This window comes from Rhyacophila brunnea, unplaced genomic scaffold, assembly GCF_057557595.1.
Source record: "Rhyacophila brunnea isolate RB1 unplaced genomic scaffold, BYU_Rbru_1.0 scaffold_11, whole genome shotgun sequence".
NCBI classification, from domain to species: Eukaryota; Metazoa; Arthropoda; class Insecta; order Trichoptera; family Rhyacophilidae; genus Rhyacophila; species Rhyacophila brunnea.
The window spans coordinates 2,975,024-2,995,294 of NW_028232763.1; the positions used below are offsets into that span (position 1 = coordinate 2,975,024).

Genomic DNA, 20,271 nt, shown 5'->3' on the forward strand with positions numbered 1-20,271 from the left:
AACCTACCCTAGATAGCTGCCGTAGAAGCCGAAAAGCAGTCTCGTGTATAGAATAGACGCGGTGGTATATTATTAAGACGATACTTCGGTGAAACGGCAAATAATTTTCAACTATAGGTGCGACGAAATTTTGGACTCGCTGGCAATCGGAGAGTGAACGTCGAGGTGCGAACACGTCAATTTGTTTCGTGATGGCGACGGGGGTATTAATTCTTAAATCTTGTAAAGATGACTAGAAACGTTACCCATTTACTTGAAAAAGAAAACATGTCAATGAATATATTATCATGGTTACTAATACAACAATAAACAGAACATTAAATGGACACATGTTGGATTTATATGACAAATTATATTTCGTTTGGCACGCGTCATTTGCACAATCCGCGAATCGCCTAGCCACGATCTTTTTAGACCATGCCTCGACTGAGGTATATAGGTATAGCCTTAAAGTTTAGTTAAATATCAGTTATCGGATAGTGACAGTTCACGGACCAGAATGGATATCGTGAATGCATTTCGATCGCGTGGCACCAGCGACGTCAATAATAATTATTGTAATCTTTTTAATTATCATTGGTAATTGTATTGTTTGCCCTTTGGTCTCTGTTTGGCTTGATCCGCCATTGTTTTTACCTGGCAGGTAATTCATAATGTCTCACTTGTCAGGCCCGACCGGAATTATATTATAAATGCAACGAATTGGGAATTGAAACTATGTAAACTGTTTTCATTGTAGGATTTTTTGGTTTTACGTGAGTTAGTTTTTCAAAGCAATGGTCAAGATAATTTTAACAAATATTTATTCTTCACATCGTTACCTTGCCTTTATATTATATAAGTTTTGTATGTTAACAGCAAAACTTCGAACCGGAACTGGACCGAAAACCAGATAATCCGTTATTATTTTCGGAATGGAAACCGCACCGATATATTTTTACTAGGACCGGAAGAAAAACCGAAACGAAACAAAATAACGCTTCGAAGACCTGGTTTACAGCCCCAATCAATAAATTTACCTTGATTTCATAACATTTCAATTACTTTTATTTATCAAATAATTATCTACCAGAAAAAACTACTTATAGCATTTAATAATATAAAATTTAAAAACTTAAGACGGTACTTCAGTAAAACGGCAAATAATTTTCAACTATAGGCGCGACGAAATTTTGGACTCGCTGGCAATCGAAGAGCGAACACGTCAATTTGTTTCGTTATGGCGACAGGGGTATTAATTCTTAAATCGTGTAAAGATGACTAAAAAACTTTACCCATTTACTTGAAAAAGAAAACATGTCAATGAATATATTATTATTGTTACTAATAGAACAATAAACAGAACATTAAATGTACGCATGTTGGAGTTATATGACAAATTATATTTCGTTCGGCACGCGTCATTTGCACAATCCGCGCATCGCCTAGCCACGATCTTTTTAGACCATGCCTCAACTGAGGTATAGCCTTAAAATATAAAATTATAATCGGTAGTCTATGCAATATTCTATGCAATCCAGATAAGTGATTAAAATAAACCTTTTCAGTCGGGTCAGCCAAATGAGTCAAGAGTTATCTCGTTTAGCCGTCAAGACATCAAGCCGACTCACCTTGATTAAATCTGAAATATTCATTTATTTAATTTTGTTTTATACTTTGTTTGCAGTCTCAAAGTCCTGCGTATAATTCAATATAGTTGATATCGTAAACCACAGTATGATTTCACACAGAGCAACTCAGCGCCAGAATTCTACACACGATCACGTGTCAGTTCGTGATGAATAATGTTTTATTTATGATGAGTACATATTATTATAGTTAATTATTGTGATTATAATATTATGTTTATGAGATGTGTCATACACATATTCTGTAAAACGCTACATACGCTACTACAGATGTATATACATAATATATATATTCATAGGTTAGCTATATATATATATATATATATATATTCATTAGATATAGTCATTTAACTGTCATTTACTTTTGTTTGTAAGAAATAAAAAGGCTTTTTACATTTATATATTTATACTAAGGGGATTCTTATAGTTTTTATCAGACGTCTATTTCCCTTTTTTTTAAATTACCCATTTTTCTGTTTAGATTTGTATGGAATGGTGTATCCTGTAGACCAGTGATTCCCAACCGTGTCTGCGGAACCCTGGGGCTCCGCGAAAATTCGTAAAATCTTACGGAAAAAAGTACAACTTGAAACCTTTTTAGTAATAAATCACAATGTTTAACGTGGCCTATTCTAAAACACTACAATATTTTGAAATTATATGTTAGATTTTGCGCAATAGTTAGTATTGCAGTAAGTAGCTAGTGGATGGACATTTTTGTAATACGATGAAAGAAGGAATAAAAAATGAGATATTAGTTGCCATTATTAAATGTTACCGCCTACTACGTGCTGCTCATTTTGTTTCTATCAAGCTGACACCCCCGTACGGTCCCCATTTGGGGATGTCTTTGTGTATCTGGAGACGCCCGAATCGGTATCGAAGCCAGCAAATAATAAGGCGCTGATTACGAAAATAAATAATAATAAAAGAGCCCAGCCGGCAATGCCGTAAATTTTGTAAAACCGTTGGAGATTTGCAACGTCGCTTTCTTTTCGACGACGGTTTCGTTGGAAAAAATCACAAGATGGCGCGGAGATCGCGACAAGCAGCAAAATCGCGAACGCGTACATTTCACCCTCCGTAGAATTATATTATTAAAAAAAATGTAACCATATAGTGTAATAAACGTAAATAAACTCGCCGCTTCCATCACAATTCCGGTGTGTCAATTATCTACCTCCAAATCCCGAACCCAGACGATAAAAAAAGAAAACAAATAAAAGTGACAGTTGAGAAAATTCTCTTACCAAAATGGAGGGGAGTGATAAGTGGCCCCAATCAACGTGGGACTACGCTTCTTGATTTTGATCGTCTGGAATCAAGAAGCAGGTGAAATTTCTTTCACCCGGACACACACCCTGAGATCCAAACACCGGAATAGGAAACGGCGAGGAAGAAACATCCAGAGGCTTGCCTCTGGTGGCGCTCAACAAAATAAAATAAAAAAGCAGTAGAAAGAGGATGCTGCTAAAGCCAAGCCAGTGAAGAAAAGAGCAGAAACACCCGGATTGCGAAGTCATGGCTCCCGATGTACTCCCGACCAACTGCATCCGCCAGCGAACTTGGCCCACGGACGAGTGTATCGAGGAAGACCCTGGCTCCAACGAGGGAAAACGGCATCAAATGCCCTGCATCATCAGCCGCTTGAGCCCTCTTCGTCAACAGCAGCGTGTCTGTGAGCCTTGCAATCAGCCCTGGCCCAGATGCACCATGATGAAGAGAGCTACAAAGCGGCCTTCTTCAGCTGAGCAAAGCAGCCTCCATCAGCGGAAAGCAGCCAAGCAGCATCCTCAGCCATTAGCATCATAGATTAGTTAGTTTTAAGTGTTTTGTGTTTGGAAGCGATGCATTTTAAGTTATTTCAGTGCTCGAAGTGAAAAATTTTACAACCCGGAGCGGTTGTATGAGGCAGAATGGCGTTCCGGTCCATTTCGGGCCCTGATATATTTTTAAAATTATTTTTATAAACTCTAAAGCCATTTTAAGTATAAAATTAAGTTTTCGCATATTATATTAGTATAATATCAGTGCAGTGCGTGTAATTCGATAGCCGCGGCAGGGCAAGCGAGCAAAAAAGGGGGTCGAGTAATGCGCCGGTATGCATTTTCGTGAGGGATCGACTGATTTTCGGACGGTCGCTGTTGGGAAGGCTGGGTGCGACGTCCTCTCTCAGCACCCGCCCGTACGGTAGACATGGGGAGCCGCGAACCACTACGCCCACAAAGCGGCGTAGTGCTGCATCCGAAACTCTCCGGTTGCCGACGGTCCGAGGGTGTTGAGAGGGCTGGGCGCGACGCCCTCCTCTCTCAGCAGCTTTACGGTAGGCCTGGGAACCGCGAACCACTATGCTACAGTGCTGCATCCGAGTCTCTCCAGCCGCCGACGTACCGGGAGGGCTTCGATCCTTCAACGTCTAGAAATGCAACCCCCCCTTATCAAGCCGCCGCACTGTCCAGTTACACACGCTATCGTAATCAGCCCTTAGTTGGCCCGATCCCCATTCGGGCCTTTCCGGAGAGGTGCGCTTGTGACACCCCCGTACGGTCCCCATTTGGGGATGTCTTTGTGTATCTGGAGACGCCCGAATCGGTATCGAAGCCAGCAAATAATAAGGCGCTGATTACGAAAATAAATAATAATAAAAGAGCCCAGCCGGCAATGCCGTAAATTTTGTAAAACCGTTGGAGATTTGCAACGTCGCTTTCTTTTCGACGACGGTTTCGTTGGAAAAAATCACAAGATGGCGCGGAGATCGCGACAAGCAGCAAAATCGCGAACGCGTACATTTCACCCTCCGTAGAATTATATTATTAAAAAAATGTAACCATATAGTGTAATAAACGTAAATAAACTCGCCGCTTCCATCACAATTCCGGTGTGTCAATTATCTACCTCCAAATCCCGAACCCAGACGATAAAAAAAGAAAACAAATAAAAGTGACAGTTGAGAAAATTCTCTTACCAAAATGGAGGGGAGTGATAAAGCCTATTACAATTTGCACGTTGATATTACAGGTACAGCAAAGGATTGATGTACTTATGCTATTTTTTAATCTCATTAGTTTTGGATAATGTGAATGTATGACAATATAAATCATGTATTCGAAGTGTGAGCAAAAATTTAATGAAATCATTAAGTACTCTCTTAATACATTTTTTTTTCAAAATTGATAGTTACATATTATTATCTATTAATTAATAAAAACAGCAAAAATTTGCCATGCGTTATTTGCCAGCTATTTGCCAAAGTCACATTTTGAGATAATGAGACATTCACGTTTTTTTGAACTTTTCTTTAAAAAATCAATAATGTGGAATATGGATGAATCTTTTGATGTATGGTACAAGCAAAAACCAGTATGTTTTCAATCGATGCTGTGTTTTTGCTTATGAATCTCTTTATACTGTCTTTAAACTACCGTTTTCGTGAAAAAGATGAAAAACAATATGTCAATTTTTATACTGAAATAAATTTTACAAGTACTTACTGCTTTTGACTTTATGTCAAAAGGTTCAGAATTTCCAGTGGTACACTAACTTCATTTATGATTTTTGTCGAAAAGCTGCCTTTTTCCTTATGGGGGTAGAATAGTATACATACCCGATCCCTGTCATTATATGCAGGTAGGTACTTACTTAATATTAAAGTTCGTTTTGAGACAAGCTTTTTTTCAGTGCACATTTTGAGACGAGTTTCTTTTTCAGTGCCCAGGGAAAAAGTTTACCCAACCTAAATCCTTGTAAAATATAATGTACGCATTATGGTGAATTGGAGACTTTTTACGGAAAACCTTCAAGGTCCTCAATTATTATGATGAAACTTATCAATAATTTCCGTTAAATTTTACATAAGAGGCAAAAATAATATGATCTATTTCCTACATCCAAATAATGTGGTAAATTAAATAATAATTCAAAGATTTAAAAACAGGCAAAATTTACGATATCTATATTTATATTTTTATTTGTGAACATTGTATTTTTGTTGGGTATTGTGTGGAAATCATTTTATTGAGATACTATTGTGACCGCATGGCGTATCGTGTCATTAATTTGTATAGATAAATTTGAACGCCAACGTGGATTTTGGATAGGGAAGTACATGACATTACTAACATCTCGGAGTAAAGTAAATATTGGAAATAATTGTTTAATCAAACACTCACATTTGTCACCCAAGAGTCATACAAATAAAAAAATATAATAGGTATACCCACGCGGGAATATAAAATACTTAACCCCTGTGTTTTCTTTTGTATACTAATAATTAATAACTATGTGAATTAGGTATGATAATAATATGTAAAGATTCTTTCGAATCAGGATCGATAATGAAGCACCCATTCTGAAGCGCTAATCAAATTGAGGTGCATGTCGCCTACTGTCACGCTGTCGCGGCGACAAATTTAGGCTATGGTTTCGTCATTTTGCAGAATATTTTGAACCATCACCATCTCTGTAAATTCACTGAAGAATGACACTGATGAAGAGTGCCTACTATAATGTATTAGTAATTTGAATTAATATTCGTGCTAATTTTAACAGTTTCTACGTGTGCGTACGTTAAAATTATTTGAAAACATGACATCCATAGATAATATTTTGAACAGAACCCAACCTGCAGACCATAGATAATAGACAACATTCTTATCGAAAATACATAGTGCCAACCGCTAAAAACAAAAAAACGTGATTTTGACATGACATTCGAAAAGTGTAGGCACATGGAATATGATAAAAACGTTCAAAACGTCATGCAGGTGTCGATGTAGTGGAGTTCAACGTGAGATGACCTCATTGTTGTCTTAGTGATTTCGGCAGATTTTGCCAACTGACAATGTTCGTTTAAAGGTTCAAAATGTGCTACGGGATGGGAGCACCAGTCTGGTAACATTTTAAACACCAAGAAAAACGACATTATACACTAGCGACATTATACACACCCGTAGCGGCACCTTATTGGGACGTCACGTGATAGTCCGCGACATGCACCTCAACTTGGTTCGCGCTTTACGATCCTACCGTGAGTGTATCGCTACATATAACATTGTTATAATACCTAATTATTGCGTATCAAGGTTAATTTCAATGTTGCAATATTAACTCAATTGATAATAATGGATAACATTCTTGATATGATAAATAAGATTAAATACCAGCTGAGCCTCTTATCAAGTTATCACTGCATCTTTTGGTATTCAGAAGCTGACGGTTTTGGCGATATCCATAGATTATAATTATTTACGTTATCTACTATTTATCACTAGTGTGTGTTACCCAATCGTCGGTCCGCAGATAGTATTGTCACCCATTTTAAAATACGATGCCATGAAAATTTCATGAAAATCGTCATTAAAAAAATTAAATACTTATAGGTAAGTACAAATATTATTATTTTTCTAATACCCCGCTGATGTTCAAACATGAAATACAAACATTGCCTCGGTTTTTGATATGACAATATGATTTTTGACTCAATACGTATTCATATTATGAAATAAACATTTTCAGTAATAAAAACTAAATACCTATAACAACCTAATTTTTGTCAATGCAGCGCTTGTTTCTTCGAAACAAATTATTCTAGAATGCAGCTTCAGATTTCACAGTTTTTTTAAGTTTTAAAATGCTATTAATTTACTTATCGTGATCTGATTATTTCAATTAATAATAGAATTTTTATGTCACATGATTTTTTAAATTCGGATTCAGACTATCGTACAATATTATGTTATGTCTTTTTCTTCTTCTTCGATGGCGCTACAGCTCAAGTCGAGCCCTGGCCTCCTCTACCGCCATCCTCCAGCCGGAACGGTCCTCCGCACGTCTTTTCCAGTTCATGATTTTTAGCAGCTGGTTGGTATCTTTTGTAATGTTGTCACTCCATCGTGTGCGTGGCTTTCCCACTGGCCTTTTCCCCCTGTGTTTTCTTCGAGGATCTTATTCGGTACCCGTGACTCAGGCATGCGCTGGACATGGCCTGCCCAGTTTAGCCTCTGGAGTTTTATGAAGTTGGAGAGTTTTGAATCTTGGTATAAGCGGTATAGTTCCGTGTTGTACCTAATTCTCCACTCCTCACCATCATTCATGAGTCCGTATATCCGCCTAAGGATCTTTCTCTCAAAGCAATCCACCATTTCAGCTGCTTTCACATTTAGCGTCCATGACTCGCACCCGTATGCAACGACTGTGCGTATGACGGTTTTATAGAGCCGCGTCTTAGTTTTTGGTTTTGTTTTGTTATGTCTACCTGTTGTGAAATACAATTTAAAAACTAACACATACATACAATATTATATAAATAATATTTATTTTTCGTTAGCGGTCCCTCAAATATTTTTCCCATTTTCACCGGTCAGGAAGTGTAAAAATGTTGGGAAACACTGTAGTATAACTCTATCTAAAACCATTTTTTATTTGTGTTTTGTATATTTTTCTTATTATGTGTGGGTAAGTATTTTGAGAATTTGTTTTTTTCAACGCATCAATCATTGACCGTTGATTGATTCGATAAAGATCGCAAACTTTTGGATTATGTATGACGATATAATATTTTATATAATTTATATACATTTAATTGAACTGCGAATACGCAAACATACGACAAATCTTGGAAAAGATCTATATTATTTATCTCTTGCGGTGGGATAATAAATTGATATTGGTATTAATGAATTTAAATGAAAACTTATCCACATGTTGACATTTTTATCGTTTCCACTTTTCAGCTTTTCTGAGAAAAATACAATTTTATTATTTTATTTTTGTGTTTATAAAGTTTTGCAAACTGTTGGGCGAGCTTACCTGGAAGTATAAAAAAGTATCAAAACGACGCATATAAATTCGTTCATACGAAAGTAATGAGACGTAAAATGTCTAACCAAAATAATTGAAATTTATTTGCTGAACATTCGGTTCAACAAACTGACGCCGCGAAAGTTTTGACTGCGTATTATTATGATTGTAGTGCAGTGGTCGCGAACCTATGGCACGCGAGATGATTTTGCATGGCACGCTTTGAAGAGAAAAAATACTTATAATAATAATAAATGACAGATCACATTTTATAAAAAATAGCAGGCGGAGACTCTTCAAAATAAACATCAGGTACCTACGTTTAATGTAAATATACAATTGCATAGGTCGGTCCTTAGAAGTTATGCGTTACATATACTATTATCGCACTAACCTCATCAGGCGACGGGAACTGCCGCGCAGCGAACCTCTAATTTTGATCGATTTACAATGCTTGAGATTCTTGAGACCAATGTAGCGAGAGAATGCCTCATCTGATCGGAGCGATTTTGGTGCCAATTTGTGCGTAAAGAACCAAACTAATTAATACTTTGACAAATAACTATCCACAAAAAATGACTGCACCAACTAAGAAACAAAAAAAATGGTGAAATAGATAAGTAGTAGTTTTTCTGGCAAACAGTTTCGAAATTGAAAAAAGTGATTAAACTATATGTGTGCTATGTTCTGTGAGTGGTATCTAGAATATCATCATTTTTTAATAGAATTTTAAAAAAAATATTTTTTCGTTATAACTGCTTGGCACGTCAGACTGGTTGTAAAATAATATTTGGGAAATTTTGGCACGCGTACGTACGTAATAAGGTTCGCCAACCCTGTAATAGTGAACTTATTCGAATTTCAAATTTATATACCTATTGTACATAGAGGTTTTATATTCTCTCCTGTGTTGCCATATCAACATTCTAAAATACCTAATCTATAATTATTTTTAATTCGACTATCAGACTATCACTTGCCGGGCGTACTAGGCGTGTAGCCATAAATAAATTATTCTCTATTCGAATTGATTCTAAAATCAATTTCGCTCAAAGCGCTCTTCACCGATTGTAGGTACCTAATAGTAAAAGGTCCTCTAGCTAGAGTCTAGGTCTAGATCAGTGAACTCAGAAATAATGGGAACTGAAATACCTAACGGGTGTGGAGTAACAGGCAACCGATCTCGACTGTGGAAGAATGTGGGATAAAATTAAACACGTCAAAAATACGTCAAATACTGACAATTGCTCATTGTGTATTTGAAGGTTGCAAAAATTGAATGTCTACCTTATTTTCTGTAAATATTAACTAGCAATTTCAATTGAATGGTCTCTTTTCATCTGAGTGGGGATACGTTGTTCTGTCTCTCTCTCCGATTATGTTTAAAAAAACCTAACAATTTTACCGAGATGCCCCAATGCCAATGCATATTATTATTTCTCTATTAGAGACCGAAAACTCTAACGTTAAGGTTCAAATAGACTATATGACGAGCGGGCACATATATGCTAAGAGCGTTTTAGTGTCTATGATCAAATCTATGCCATTCCGACATATTATACATACATATTGTATGAGAGCTATGACATCGTATTTACACTCTGTGACACCCTGTGACACAGGACGCCAACATAAGAAACGGGTTTTTCGACATATATATGACCGATCGTCATAGAGAGTGTATTTGAAGTATAAGGCCTGGCGGCGGCGCTCGTGTTGATCGTATCTATGGTTTTCGATTTAGAAGTATCGTGAGTATTGCCAGGATTAGAAGATATTTTTCCCACTTCCTTAATTAGATACATATTTTCGCAAATTTCATATAATGGTGTACATTTTTTCCCAATAACTTTTTTCCCAAAATTTTTAAGTGTGTTTTGTAGCTGTCATCGCGGCAACTCTTTCGACAACGTTGTTGAAGAGCCGAATGAGGTTATTTTGTCGATTTTCTTCTTCACAGCAGGAGATAAGATGACTTATAAACTTCCTGCTGTCACTTTTCAAAACTTTTGCCATTATTAACACGTCTAAATGACTGATACCGCGCACTTATAAGAAACGTCAAATGCGTTCAAGGTGGGGGGAATGAATACTGAAACGCAAGAGGAGGGGATCTAGTTCTCCAAGCCGCCGCCCATCACCGTAAAGTTTTCGCACTATAGTTCTCAAACACATCTGCGAGTTGTACTAAAATTTTATACATTAATTAATCACGATGTGTGCAATATCCTTCTGAACAACACATTCATCGCAGAGCTGTGAATCGCTTCTCCCCACGAGGACATCAATGTTCATTGTGTGGCCAGATATTAGTCTCGGACGGAAGATAGTATAGATAGACTTACTCAATTTCCCCTTGTGATGGGAATTTATCCACATTCCACGTGCTTTAGCACCTGGGACATTTTCTTTATATTCCAGTCCAAACATTTTATTGATTGCCTACTAACACAACATACAAATCAGCAGCTAATAATAAATAATACACAGGCATACATTTATCTCTCATTACTATTAGATTAAAATATTATTACAACTACATAGGTATAGGTATTCGCATACCTAGGCGAAAAGGATGAGTTTTTGTTGTACTCACACGCTTTATACAATGCAATAACGTCACAAATGTAAAAAGTAATAAAATGTTACTTTTCATTGTTAAAATAGTGAGGTTATCTGAAAATAATTGCATTATTATAAAATTCGTGTAGTTCCTGCCCAATATTAAATTGAGCGAATTTTAATGTTATAAAAATTACTATAACATGTTTCTAGTTTATATGACGTGTAATTAATTTTTACCACGTGGCAGTATTCGCATTGACCTTGAGTAATTACTAATTACAGAGTATCCAGGTACTATAATTAATAAACATACGACATATTGTGATTAATATTAATAATATTATAAATCCACCCAGTTTAGTCATATGTAGGGAATCCAATCCCGGGATCCCGAATCCCGGGATCCCGGGATCCCGAGCTATTTTCGATACCTATGAATCCCGGGATTGATAAACATAATCCCGGGATTTCGGGATTGATTTTTTTATCAATTTTTATGGAAAATATAACAGAAAAAATACTTTTAATACAAAATAACTACATTAGAAATAAACTGAGTTTGAATGAAGTTTGATGTGTAGGTTGCCGATTCATTTAATTTTTTCACATAGATTATTAAAAATGAGAAAGATTGGTAAAAAAACAATGCTTCGCACTTTTAACAAAGTAATTCTACCATGATATCATACGTTTTACGGCAGTTTCATATTTGGCTGACTAATTAGATTTATGAAGCGGAAAGGCCATAAGTACGCCATGATTATTTGCTTTACTATTTTAAATCTCGCTGATCTATTCATTATGTCTTTACTATCAGAAATAGCAATCTCATATTAAATTCACATTATTATTTATATTAAAATATTATTTACTCCATTAAACTTGTGTATTTCCATGATTTAACGTATACAATATTAACAATAAATGTCTTAAATAGTATAAATTATACTAGATTTATTTTTGACCGATTTTATCAATGTTATTTGTAAATATAAAAATTTTATATTAACATTGGAAAAAAATCCCAATCCCGGGATCCCGGGATTGTCAAATTGTAATCCCGAAATCCCGGGATCAGAATTTTGGCTCGGGATTGGATTCCCTAGTCATATGGCTGTTCGTTCGGTATGTTCAATTTATTTAAAAACCCAATTCTTTATATCAGTTCTCATCACGTTTATTTTTACTTTGAGTATACTTTATGTTAAAATATTTTCATTGATTACTTATTTCTTATTTTATGAAATTTACCTACCCCACCCGACCCCTGTCGGGTGTTTCATTTTAAATATTACTTTACGCAATCAGCGTCCAACAATTATTTGACAAAACACTTTTAAAATCATATAAAATACGCAATACGTCCATATAAATTGAAAAAAGAAACTAAAAATAAAACAATCTACTCTCTAATCGAAACAGTGGTTTTTGGGTTTTTCGGTTTCGAGTATTTCGGTTGCATATTCAAGTTTAAAATTGTATGCATCACAGAACAGAGTTCCCTGGTATGCATAGTACGAGTACATTACTTAGGTACTAGAATGCTTACATAGAGACCGTAGGTACAATCCTTAGACTAATAGTACAACCACACTCGTGGCTGAAAGTAACAACGAAGCGCCTAGTTTCAAATACCTCTAAAACGGTTTTTGAAAATTGGAATTGTATGATAGACTTATTGAACGTTAAAAAACGCCAAAAACCGTCAATACGTATGATCAAATATTAGGATAAATTTCACAACCCGCTAAAATGGTTGCGTGTGCTTTCAAATATCCCTAAAATGGATAAGCCAAGTTACCCTTTAGAATGTACGAATTAAAAAATAAATACATAAACTCACAGATTTTAGATGAGTTTTTTTTTCATTTTTCTCAAAACTACCTAAAATCGTTTTTCTCATTTTTCTCAGAACTACGTAAAATCGTTTTTGGGGCGTTTGAAACTAGGCGCTTCTACTGAAAACTATACTACCTAATTCAGATTTAACACTTACCTGACTTACCAATATGGTATATTGTACATTGATCATGGCCCCAGAAAGGGTAGGGCTGACAGGACTCTAGCCTGGGGGCCCGGGCTCAGGAGGGACCCGGCGAGGCGAGTCGACCAGATAAGTGAGATAAACGCACATCACAAATTCGCTTTAAAAGTCGCCTGCGCTGTTTTCCTTCAACAATGTTATTAGATAACATTATTAATTGTGTATCGATCAATGACATTAATATGGACGAAGCATCTAGAAAATAAAATGACACTCACTTTGTGTCGGGTCTGCCGGATGGCGAAAGTCATATTTTAATATCGGTATCCTACGCTCAAATGAACATTCTGACTGTCAGGTTTCGACTCCACCGTTATTATTGTGTTACAAAATGCCAATGTGCCTAGTTAAAAATTGTAAAAAAATCTACTAAACACTCCAAGAAAGATGGGATATCACTTTTCATGTGTTAGTATTATTTATTATTTATAAAATGCCATTTTAAGATATTGATGAATGTTTATTCAATGCAATAGAATGACAGAAACCATTGGACAGTCGCCTGTGATTCGCTGGGCTCACTTGCGTCTAATCTCCGAGAAGTCGTAAGGAGAATCTGTTTCAAACGCAATGAGTCATGACACTAATACGCCATCACAATAAAGGTTATATTACTATAAATTCTCGAAGCTTGTATCGCATAATGGAAACGGATACGTCATATGGTCACGTGACATCTACCTATACATCTGTAAATGACTTTCATGCACAATTTCTCGTGCGCGCCGGGTATGAAGTGAGTTGTCCATTTAATATGTCATTGGTATCGATACTCGACAACTCCATAATTCAAATGGATGTATTAAAATATAAGACAACAAAACACTAAATATAGGTACACATTACTTTTACCGCGTAGGTACACCATTTGAAAAACGCTACTGTAGAGCGTCACACTGCATTTATCCTTAGCGATAGGTAGGGGGGGTCCGCCAAAGATCCTAGCCTAGGGGCCCGCGTCAGTATGTGGGGGCCATGACATTGGTATTCGTGTTCATATCTTTGTAGACTGTTGTGATATTATTCTGCTAACACGTGTCCATTTATATTATTATATTGAAATTGGAATGCCTAATTTTATTCTGTATCCAAAGTAATTGTCAATAGTTGTATGTCACAATGGACAGGCGTCAGCATTTGTGACACGTGATTAAAATTTTCTTTTATAAAATTACGTATCACGTAGCTACATGTTATCATATAGTAATCGTAAATCGGAGTAAAGCATGATATTTATAGGACCTGGGGCCGTATGTTTGAACTTGCGAGTTGTAGTCGCCTGGTCGATATGACGTCATATGACATCATTGTGACGTACTACCGGAGTGATAATAGTATTCGAGAAAATAACGCTAGTCAAATACTGGCGTTATTCATTGTCCCCATAGACAAATAGGTGTTTCAGCATAATAATATCTATGGTGAGCAGTGTGTGTTGGGCGGCTTGCCTCGAGCGTGTATTGGCTGACGTCACAATTACGTCATGTCGTCGGGTGACTTTATATCACTAGTTAGAACATAAGGCTGCTGGGACCTGACGAAAATTTTGGATTAGAAATCCAGGGCTTGAATCCCTACGTCTATAATACTTGTCAATTATTTTTAACTCTACCTACATGTTTATCAAACTCATAAATCTTACAGTGAAGACTGACATATTTAAAAAATAGATTTTTGCAAGATTGTGGATGGTTATAGACACTTCATCTAAATTTTATTTTCTTTTTTATGTAACGTGTATTCAAATTTACGCGAGCGCATCCAACCGATGTGATTGTTCTTTAAAACGGTCGCTTCTGGATTGTTTCCTTTTTTATTGTTTAGAAACGTAATCAGAAGTTTAATATTGCTTGTGCATAAATATGGATATGCATGTGCTTATATACCTATAATACAAAAAATACGGTTAATTTTAATGGGACGTATTTAATATCGGAAAATATGGTTGACAAATAATAGCGAATAAAGTGGGATACCAATTATTGAACTAATTCGATGACATTTTTTTCATAAGTTCTTTTTACTGCAGATTATGTAACTGAATTTTACAAGAAATGAAAATATAATTAATATTAAATTCTACAGGTTTTTAAAAAAGGTTTGTCGATAGCTATTTCGGTTGTAACACCATTATCAAGACTATTCAGATAGGCCGCTTGCCCTTACTTAAATACTACACGTGTATAGATAGAGACAGAATACATTCTCTTACTCGTTCCAGCAATATTATGAATTTGTACACTTCTTATTAATTGTAATATTATTAATACTTTGAAAACCCTAAGTGGGTTGAACACTGTAATTTTGTTAAATTTTGATATCCTTTAACTGAATTTTGTCAATAGAGGCCTTATGTCTTTGTCCTCCAAAACTCTCTCGGTACGCGCAGCTGTGTTACCGACATGGTCCCCACATCCTGAAACGGGCCCCCAGGCTAGGATCTTTGACGGGCCCCCTACCTATCGCTAAAGATAAAGGCAGTGTGACGCTCTACAGTAGCTCCAAACTCTACTCCTACGCGGTAAAATTAATGTGTATAGTGTTTTTTGTATATAATTATGAAATTGTCGAGTATAGATACACAACTAAAAATTGTTACAACCACATAATTTCAAATAATAATAATGTTGAAGATAAATAGCGCCTTTTTTTTACTGTTCAAGAGAATTTGTGATGTGTGTTTAAATCACTTATCTGGTCGGTTCACCACGCCTTGCCCCCAGGCTAGAGCCCTGTCAGCCCCCGCTTTGTGGGGGCCATGACCGATCACTGCCCTTTACTAAGTATGTAACTATCTCAGACACTTCTTGATAAACCATATTTTGATAAACCTGACAGGGCTTTCGCCTGGGAGCCCGTGCTACGGGGGGATCCGACGTAGCGGTTCGACCTGATAAGTGAGATAAACACACATCACAAATTTGGCATTATGGGGAAAAAAGTCGCCCGTGGCGCTATTTTATTTGAAGAGTTTTAAAATTTTAAGATGTCTAGTTATGTGATGCAATTTTTGATTACTATGTGTCGATATTCGACAACTCAAGTGATTCAAATAATTCAAGTGGATTTATTCAACAATACAAAAAAAACATTTTACATGTAACAACATTTAGAAAACAATTCTGTAAAAAGTAAAAAGTCCCATTGCCTTTAACCCTAGCGATGGGTAGGGGGCCCCGCTTCAAAATTTGGGGGCCATGGTGTAGTAGGTACCTAAATGAAGAAAACATTTTACTGTCTCTCTAAGTTAAGAGTCAACCAAAGGTATAGGATCACACGTGTTTCCCATTGTGGAATTTTTAACCTACCCAAATATTCTTCTTCTGAGAGTCCTAACTAAAAGATATCTGAGACCCAGAATTCGGATTTGTAAATAGTTGGATGAAAAGTAAAAGTAAAACGGCTTGTAATGATCAGCCTCCAAAAATTCAGAATAATGACAGGTTACTTTATTCGGTTGGTAAGACTAGACGAGTCCATAGACAAATAATTGTGTATGTCGAACTTGGTTATTACGATCAATGAGGAAGAGATAGATAGAATAGATGTAATGAGGAAACATTCGTTGACATTTTAGTTTATGATTTTGTCCATACATTTATTCACTTTTATAACGAGCTACTTCTCGGGTATTCTGAGCAAAACTGTTAATGTGTCAATCGTTTAAAAACAACATTGTCAACCCTAAGCAAAAAAATCCGACCGGGAAGTTAACTAGACCGATGCCGCCGGGGTCGGATTACGTTTGTGACACTAGTTAAGTGTCTAAGTACCTAATTGGTGTTTTCGCCGACAATGTTGAAAAAGTAACCGCGCATATGGTTGAAATTGCATGTAAAAAATCCAAGCGTTGTGAAGTGTGACCAGCGCCGGCGGGTCAGCACTTCATTACAATAAACAACTTCTTTTGTAGTTTGTGAATGCCATGCTTGTTTTAGGGATTTTTACAATGGTTTTCAGATTTTTTATGTTCTATGCTTAAATAGAATGTGGCGCGAAAAATGTTATATAACGATATAACGAGTAATGCTTATAATGAGTAAATTCAGTCGGTCCCATCTTCCTCGTACTAACAAAGTTCGACTGTAGTAATAGATATAAAAATATTATTTCAACATGATAGTATGTTAATACTGACTTAAATTAAATTAAATCTATTACATGAAAACAGTTATTCATTGAAGTATTTGTCTCATTGGATGCTTTTCTTCTATTTCCAGAACGACAGGAATTGAGGGGAGCATCACGATGAACGGGATGGAGCGCAACTTGTCCCAGTTCAGGAAGCTTTCGTGCTACATCATGCAGGATAATCAGTTGCACGCCAATCTCACCGTCAGTGAGGCCATGGCCGTTGCCACCAGCCTCAAGTTGCCTTCTGACCTCTCCAAACATAAGGAGAAAGTGGTGAGTAACTACTTGCGATATACACCTCTGCGAAGCGCTTTTATGCTGCACTACAAATACTTACTACAGAAATCACGAGATCAGTAACATACTATTATTATGGAGTACTATGTCATTATATTATTTTTTCCTTTTATGGAATGACTTGTTATTAGAAATAAAAAAACACTACAAATGTTTAATTATTATAAGTACTTGCTAATAAAACTTATAGTGAAACATTTTAAAGTGTTTATTATTTCTAATAAATAGTATCTTCATCTCTTTCTCACAGTGGCAAAGGGTGGAGGTGGGCTGTTAAGATTCGCCATAAACCTTGTTTTTAAAATTCAAGTAAACCCTGCGAAAACCAAGCCATAATAGATAATAGTCAAAAAATACTCATCTATCTATAAAATATCTAAAATTTTGCAATTAAATCATACATAATTTTAGATATTTTATAGATAGAATAATATTTTTTTATCTATTTTAGTTTGGTTTAGGCAGGACTTAATGAATTTAAAAAAATGAACCAACAATATGTGTAATGTTTTTTTAATCCAACGAAAGCAAATAAGTATAAATGAAAAAGCGTGCACAATTTTGTCATATCGCCCAAAATATACCAAAACTATTATGGTTTGGTTAGACAGGGTTTAATTGATTTTTAAAAACTAACCAATACCATCTGTAAATCAAAGTCTTAGTTCAATAAAAACAAATACCTATGACTAACAAAGTTTAATGTGTATTGTTTATGGCGGATCTTAACAGCCTACCTCCATCCTTCGCTACTGCTTTCTCAAATGCCCATTTTGAGTTTAATTGAAATGTTATAAATGATAAAGATAATTAATTTTACTTATTCATCTATATTTCCAATATTCAGTAACATTTAAAATTGAAACTATTAACTAATTTTTAATAAGTATTTTCAATTGGTCAACATTGCATATTAATACGACAATATTTTATATTTTATATCCATCACATAAATTTCTAGATATTCCTTACAAAATTATCGAAGTATAACTATTTATATATACTAGCTAAGCCAGCTGTCTTGCTAGGTCTTGTATAATATGTTTAGGATTCTCGATATCCCACTTAATTACTACCCACATTATCATGAATTGTTATAAGAGTAAATAACTAATCATATATGTATCTTGGATGCTTCAGACTCAAGAAATCCTGGACACCTTAGGCTTGGCGGAGCATCGAAACACAATGACATCGAACTTATCCGGAGGCCAGAAAAAACGACTCTCAATTGCGTTGGAGCTGGTCAACAATCCTCCGATCATGTTCTTCGACGAGCCCACTTCCGGTTTAGACAGTTCCTCTTGTTTCCAATGCGTTTCTCTATTGAAAGCACTGGCCAAGGAGGGTCGTACCATCGTCTGCACCATTCACCAGCCTTCTGCGAGGCTTTTCGAGATGTTTGATCACCTCTACACGTTGGCTGAAGGACAGTGTGTCTATCAAGGCAGCACGGGAAGACTAGGTATGGGAAAATCATTTAGTATAGATACCATTAGATGGTAATTTAAAAAATGTCTTCTGATCCACACTTTGTTTAACGTTTAACCTAACGTAATCCGGAAGCAAATGGACAGTCATCTATATTTTTAATAATATCATACCTATCAGATATAAATAAGTAGTATGATTACTTACAGTTTAACAACAGATAATATTATTATGATGAACTTATATATGTTACACCGAATGTGCGAAATTGAGTATTACATGAAATGGCCAAAATTTTGGCTAATTCATGTAACAGTCAAGCCTGTTGCCTTATTCATGAATTAGGTAAATTTTCTGCTGGGTACATGAATTCGCCAGGGTATGGAATTCTTGAACTGTCAACATGACAGAAGAAAAAGTAAATTTAATACGGATGGTTTTATTAGTTATAATTGGACATAATATAATATTATTATTATTAGGTTAGGTTAGGTTTGGTTTGGTTTTGTAATTCTGAATTAATGTATTCAACTGAATGTCCATTTTGAGGTTAGCTATCAAGTGTCAACAAACTATCACAAACATTCAATCGACCAAGCACGAATCAAATCACGAAAATACTTTTCAATAAAATTCTTCCGTTATCATATTATAGTTCTAGATTTCTTTGCGCATAGTAAATAGATATGAAATTCATTGCAGTTACATATTGATTGGTATATTTTTATATTATAATCAATGACATTTGTTTAGTTTGATTAGTTGCAAAAAATACCACCGGAGCGCGATTATCTATTTTGACCATAGATAATATATGTACATTTTGACCAATGCACGAGCATTTTGATACATTTAGTTTAGTTGCAAAAAATACCACCGTAGCGCTACTATCTAATTTGTCCAAGACATGAACTAGACAGAAAAATTACTGCCGAATTCACGCACTCTCCAGATATTTTGTCTAATTCATGAATAAGGTAACGGGCTTGCATTTTTCATGATTTAGGCAAAATTTTGCCCATTTCATGTAATATTCAATTTCGCACAATCGGCGTAACATATATAAATATTAACCTGTTATATGCATTCAGCGAGTTATCTCGCTCTGTGAGGCCGTGATCAACATGCCGTACATACAAATTTCACGACTTATCTCGTCCGACTTTAACCTTAAATTACTAGCCACTGTCAATTGATTTTCATAATCTAAAATATTAGACACACCGTGACATCTGTTTGAATAATTATGAAATACTCTGCCACAAATTATCGGTGTTGCTGCGATTGTAGTAAGAGCTTCGCTCTACATTCAACGTGTGTCAGTAAAAATCTGCAGCCTTTCAGATACATCCATAGTCATATCGTGAGGCATAG

At 35.7% G+C, this 20,271-nt stretch overlaps 1 protein-coding gene across 3 annotated transcripts in view; it reads left to right on the forward strand.

The window, feature by feature from the left end:
• The window catches only part of LOC147078282 (ATP-binding cassette subfamily G member 4), a 120,895-nt gene that overhangs the window by 74,246 nt on the left and 26,378 nt on the right, over nucleotides 1–20,271 (forward strand). For all 3 annotated transcript variants that reach the window (XM_085958228.1, XM_085958212.1, XM_085958220.1), the window contains exons 4-5: nucleotides 17,256–17,442; nucleotides 18,607–18,931. In XM_085958228.1, coding sequence (XP_085814354.1) covers nucleotides 17,256–17,442; nucleotides 18,607–18,931 — 512 coding nt within the window. The remainder of the gene's footprint in view (nucleotides 1–17,255; nucleotides 17,443–18,606; nucleotides 18,932–20,271) is intronic.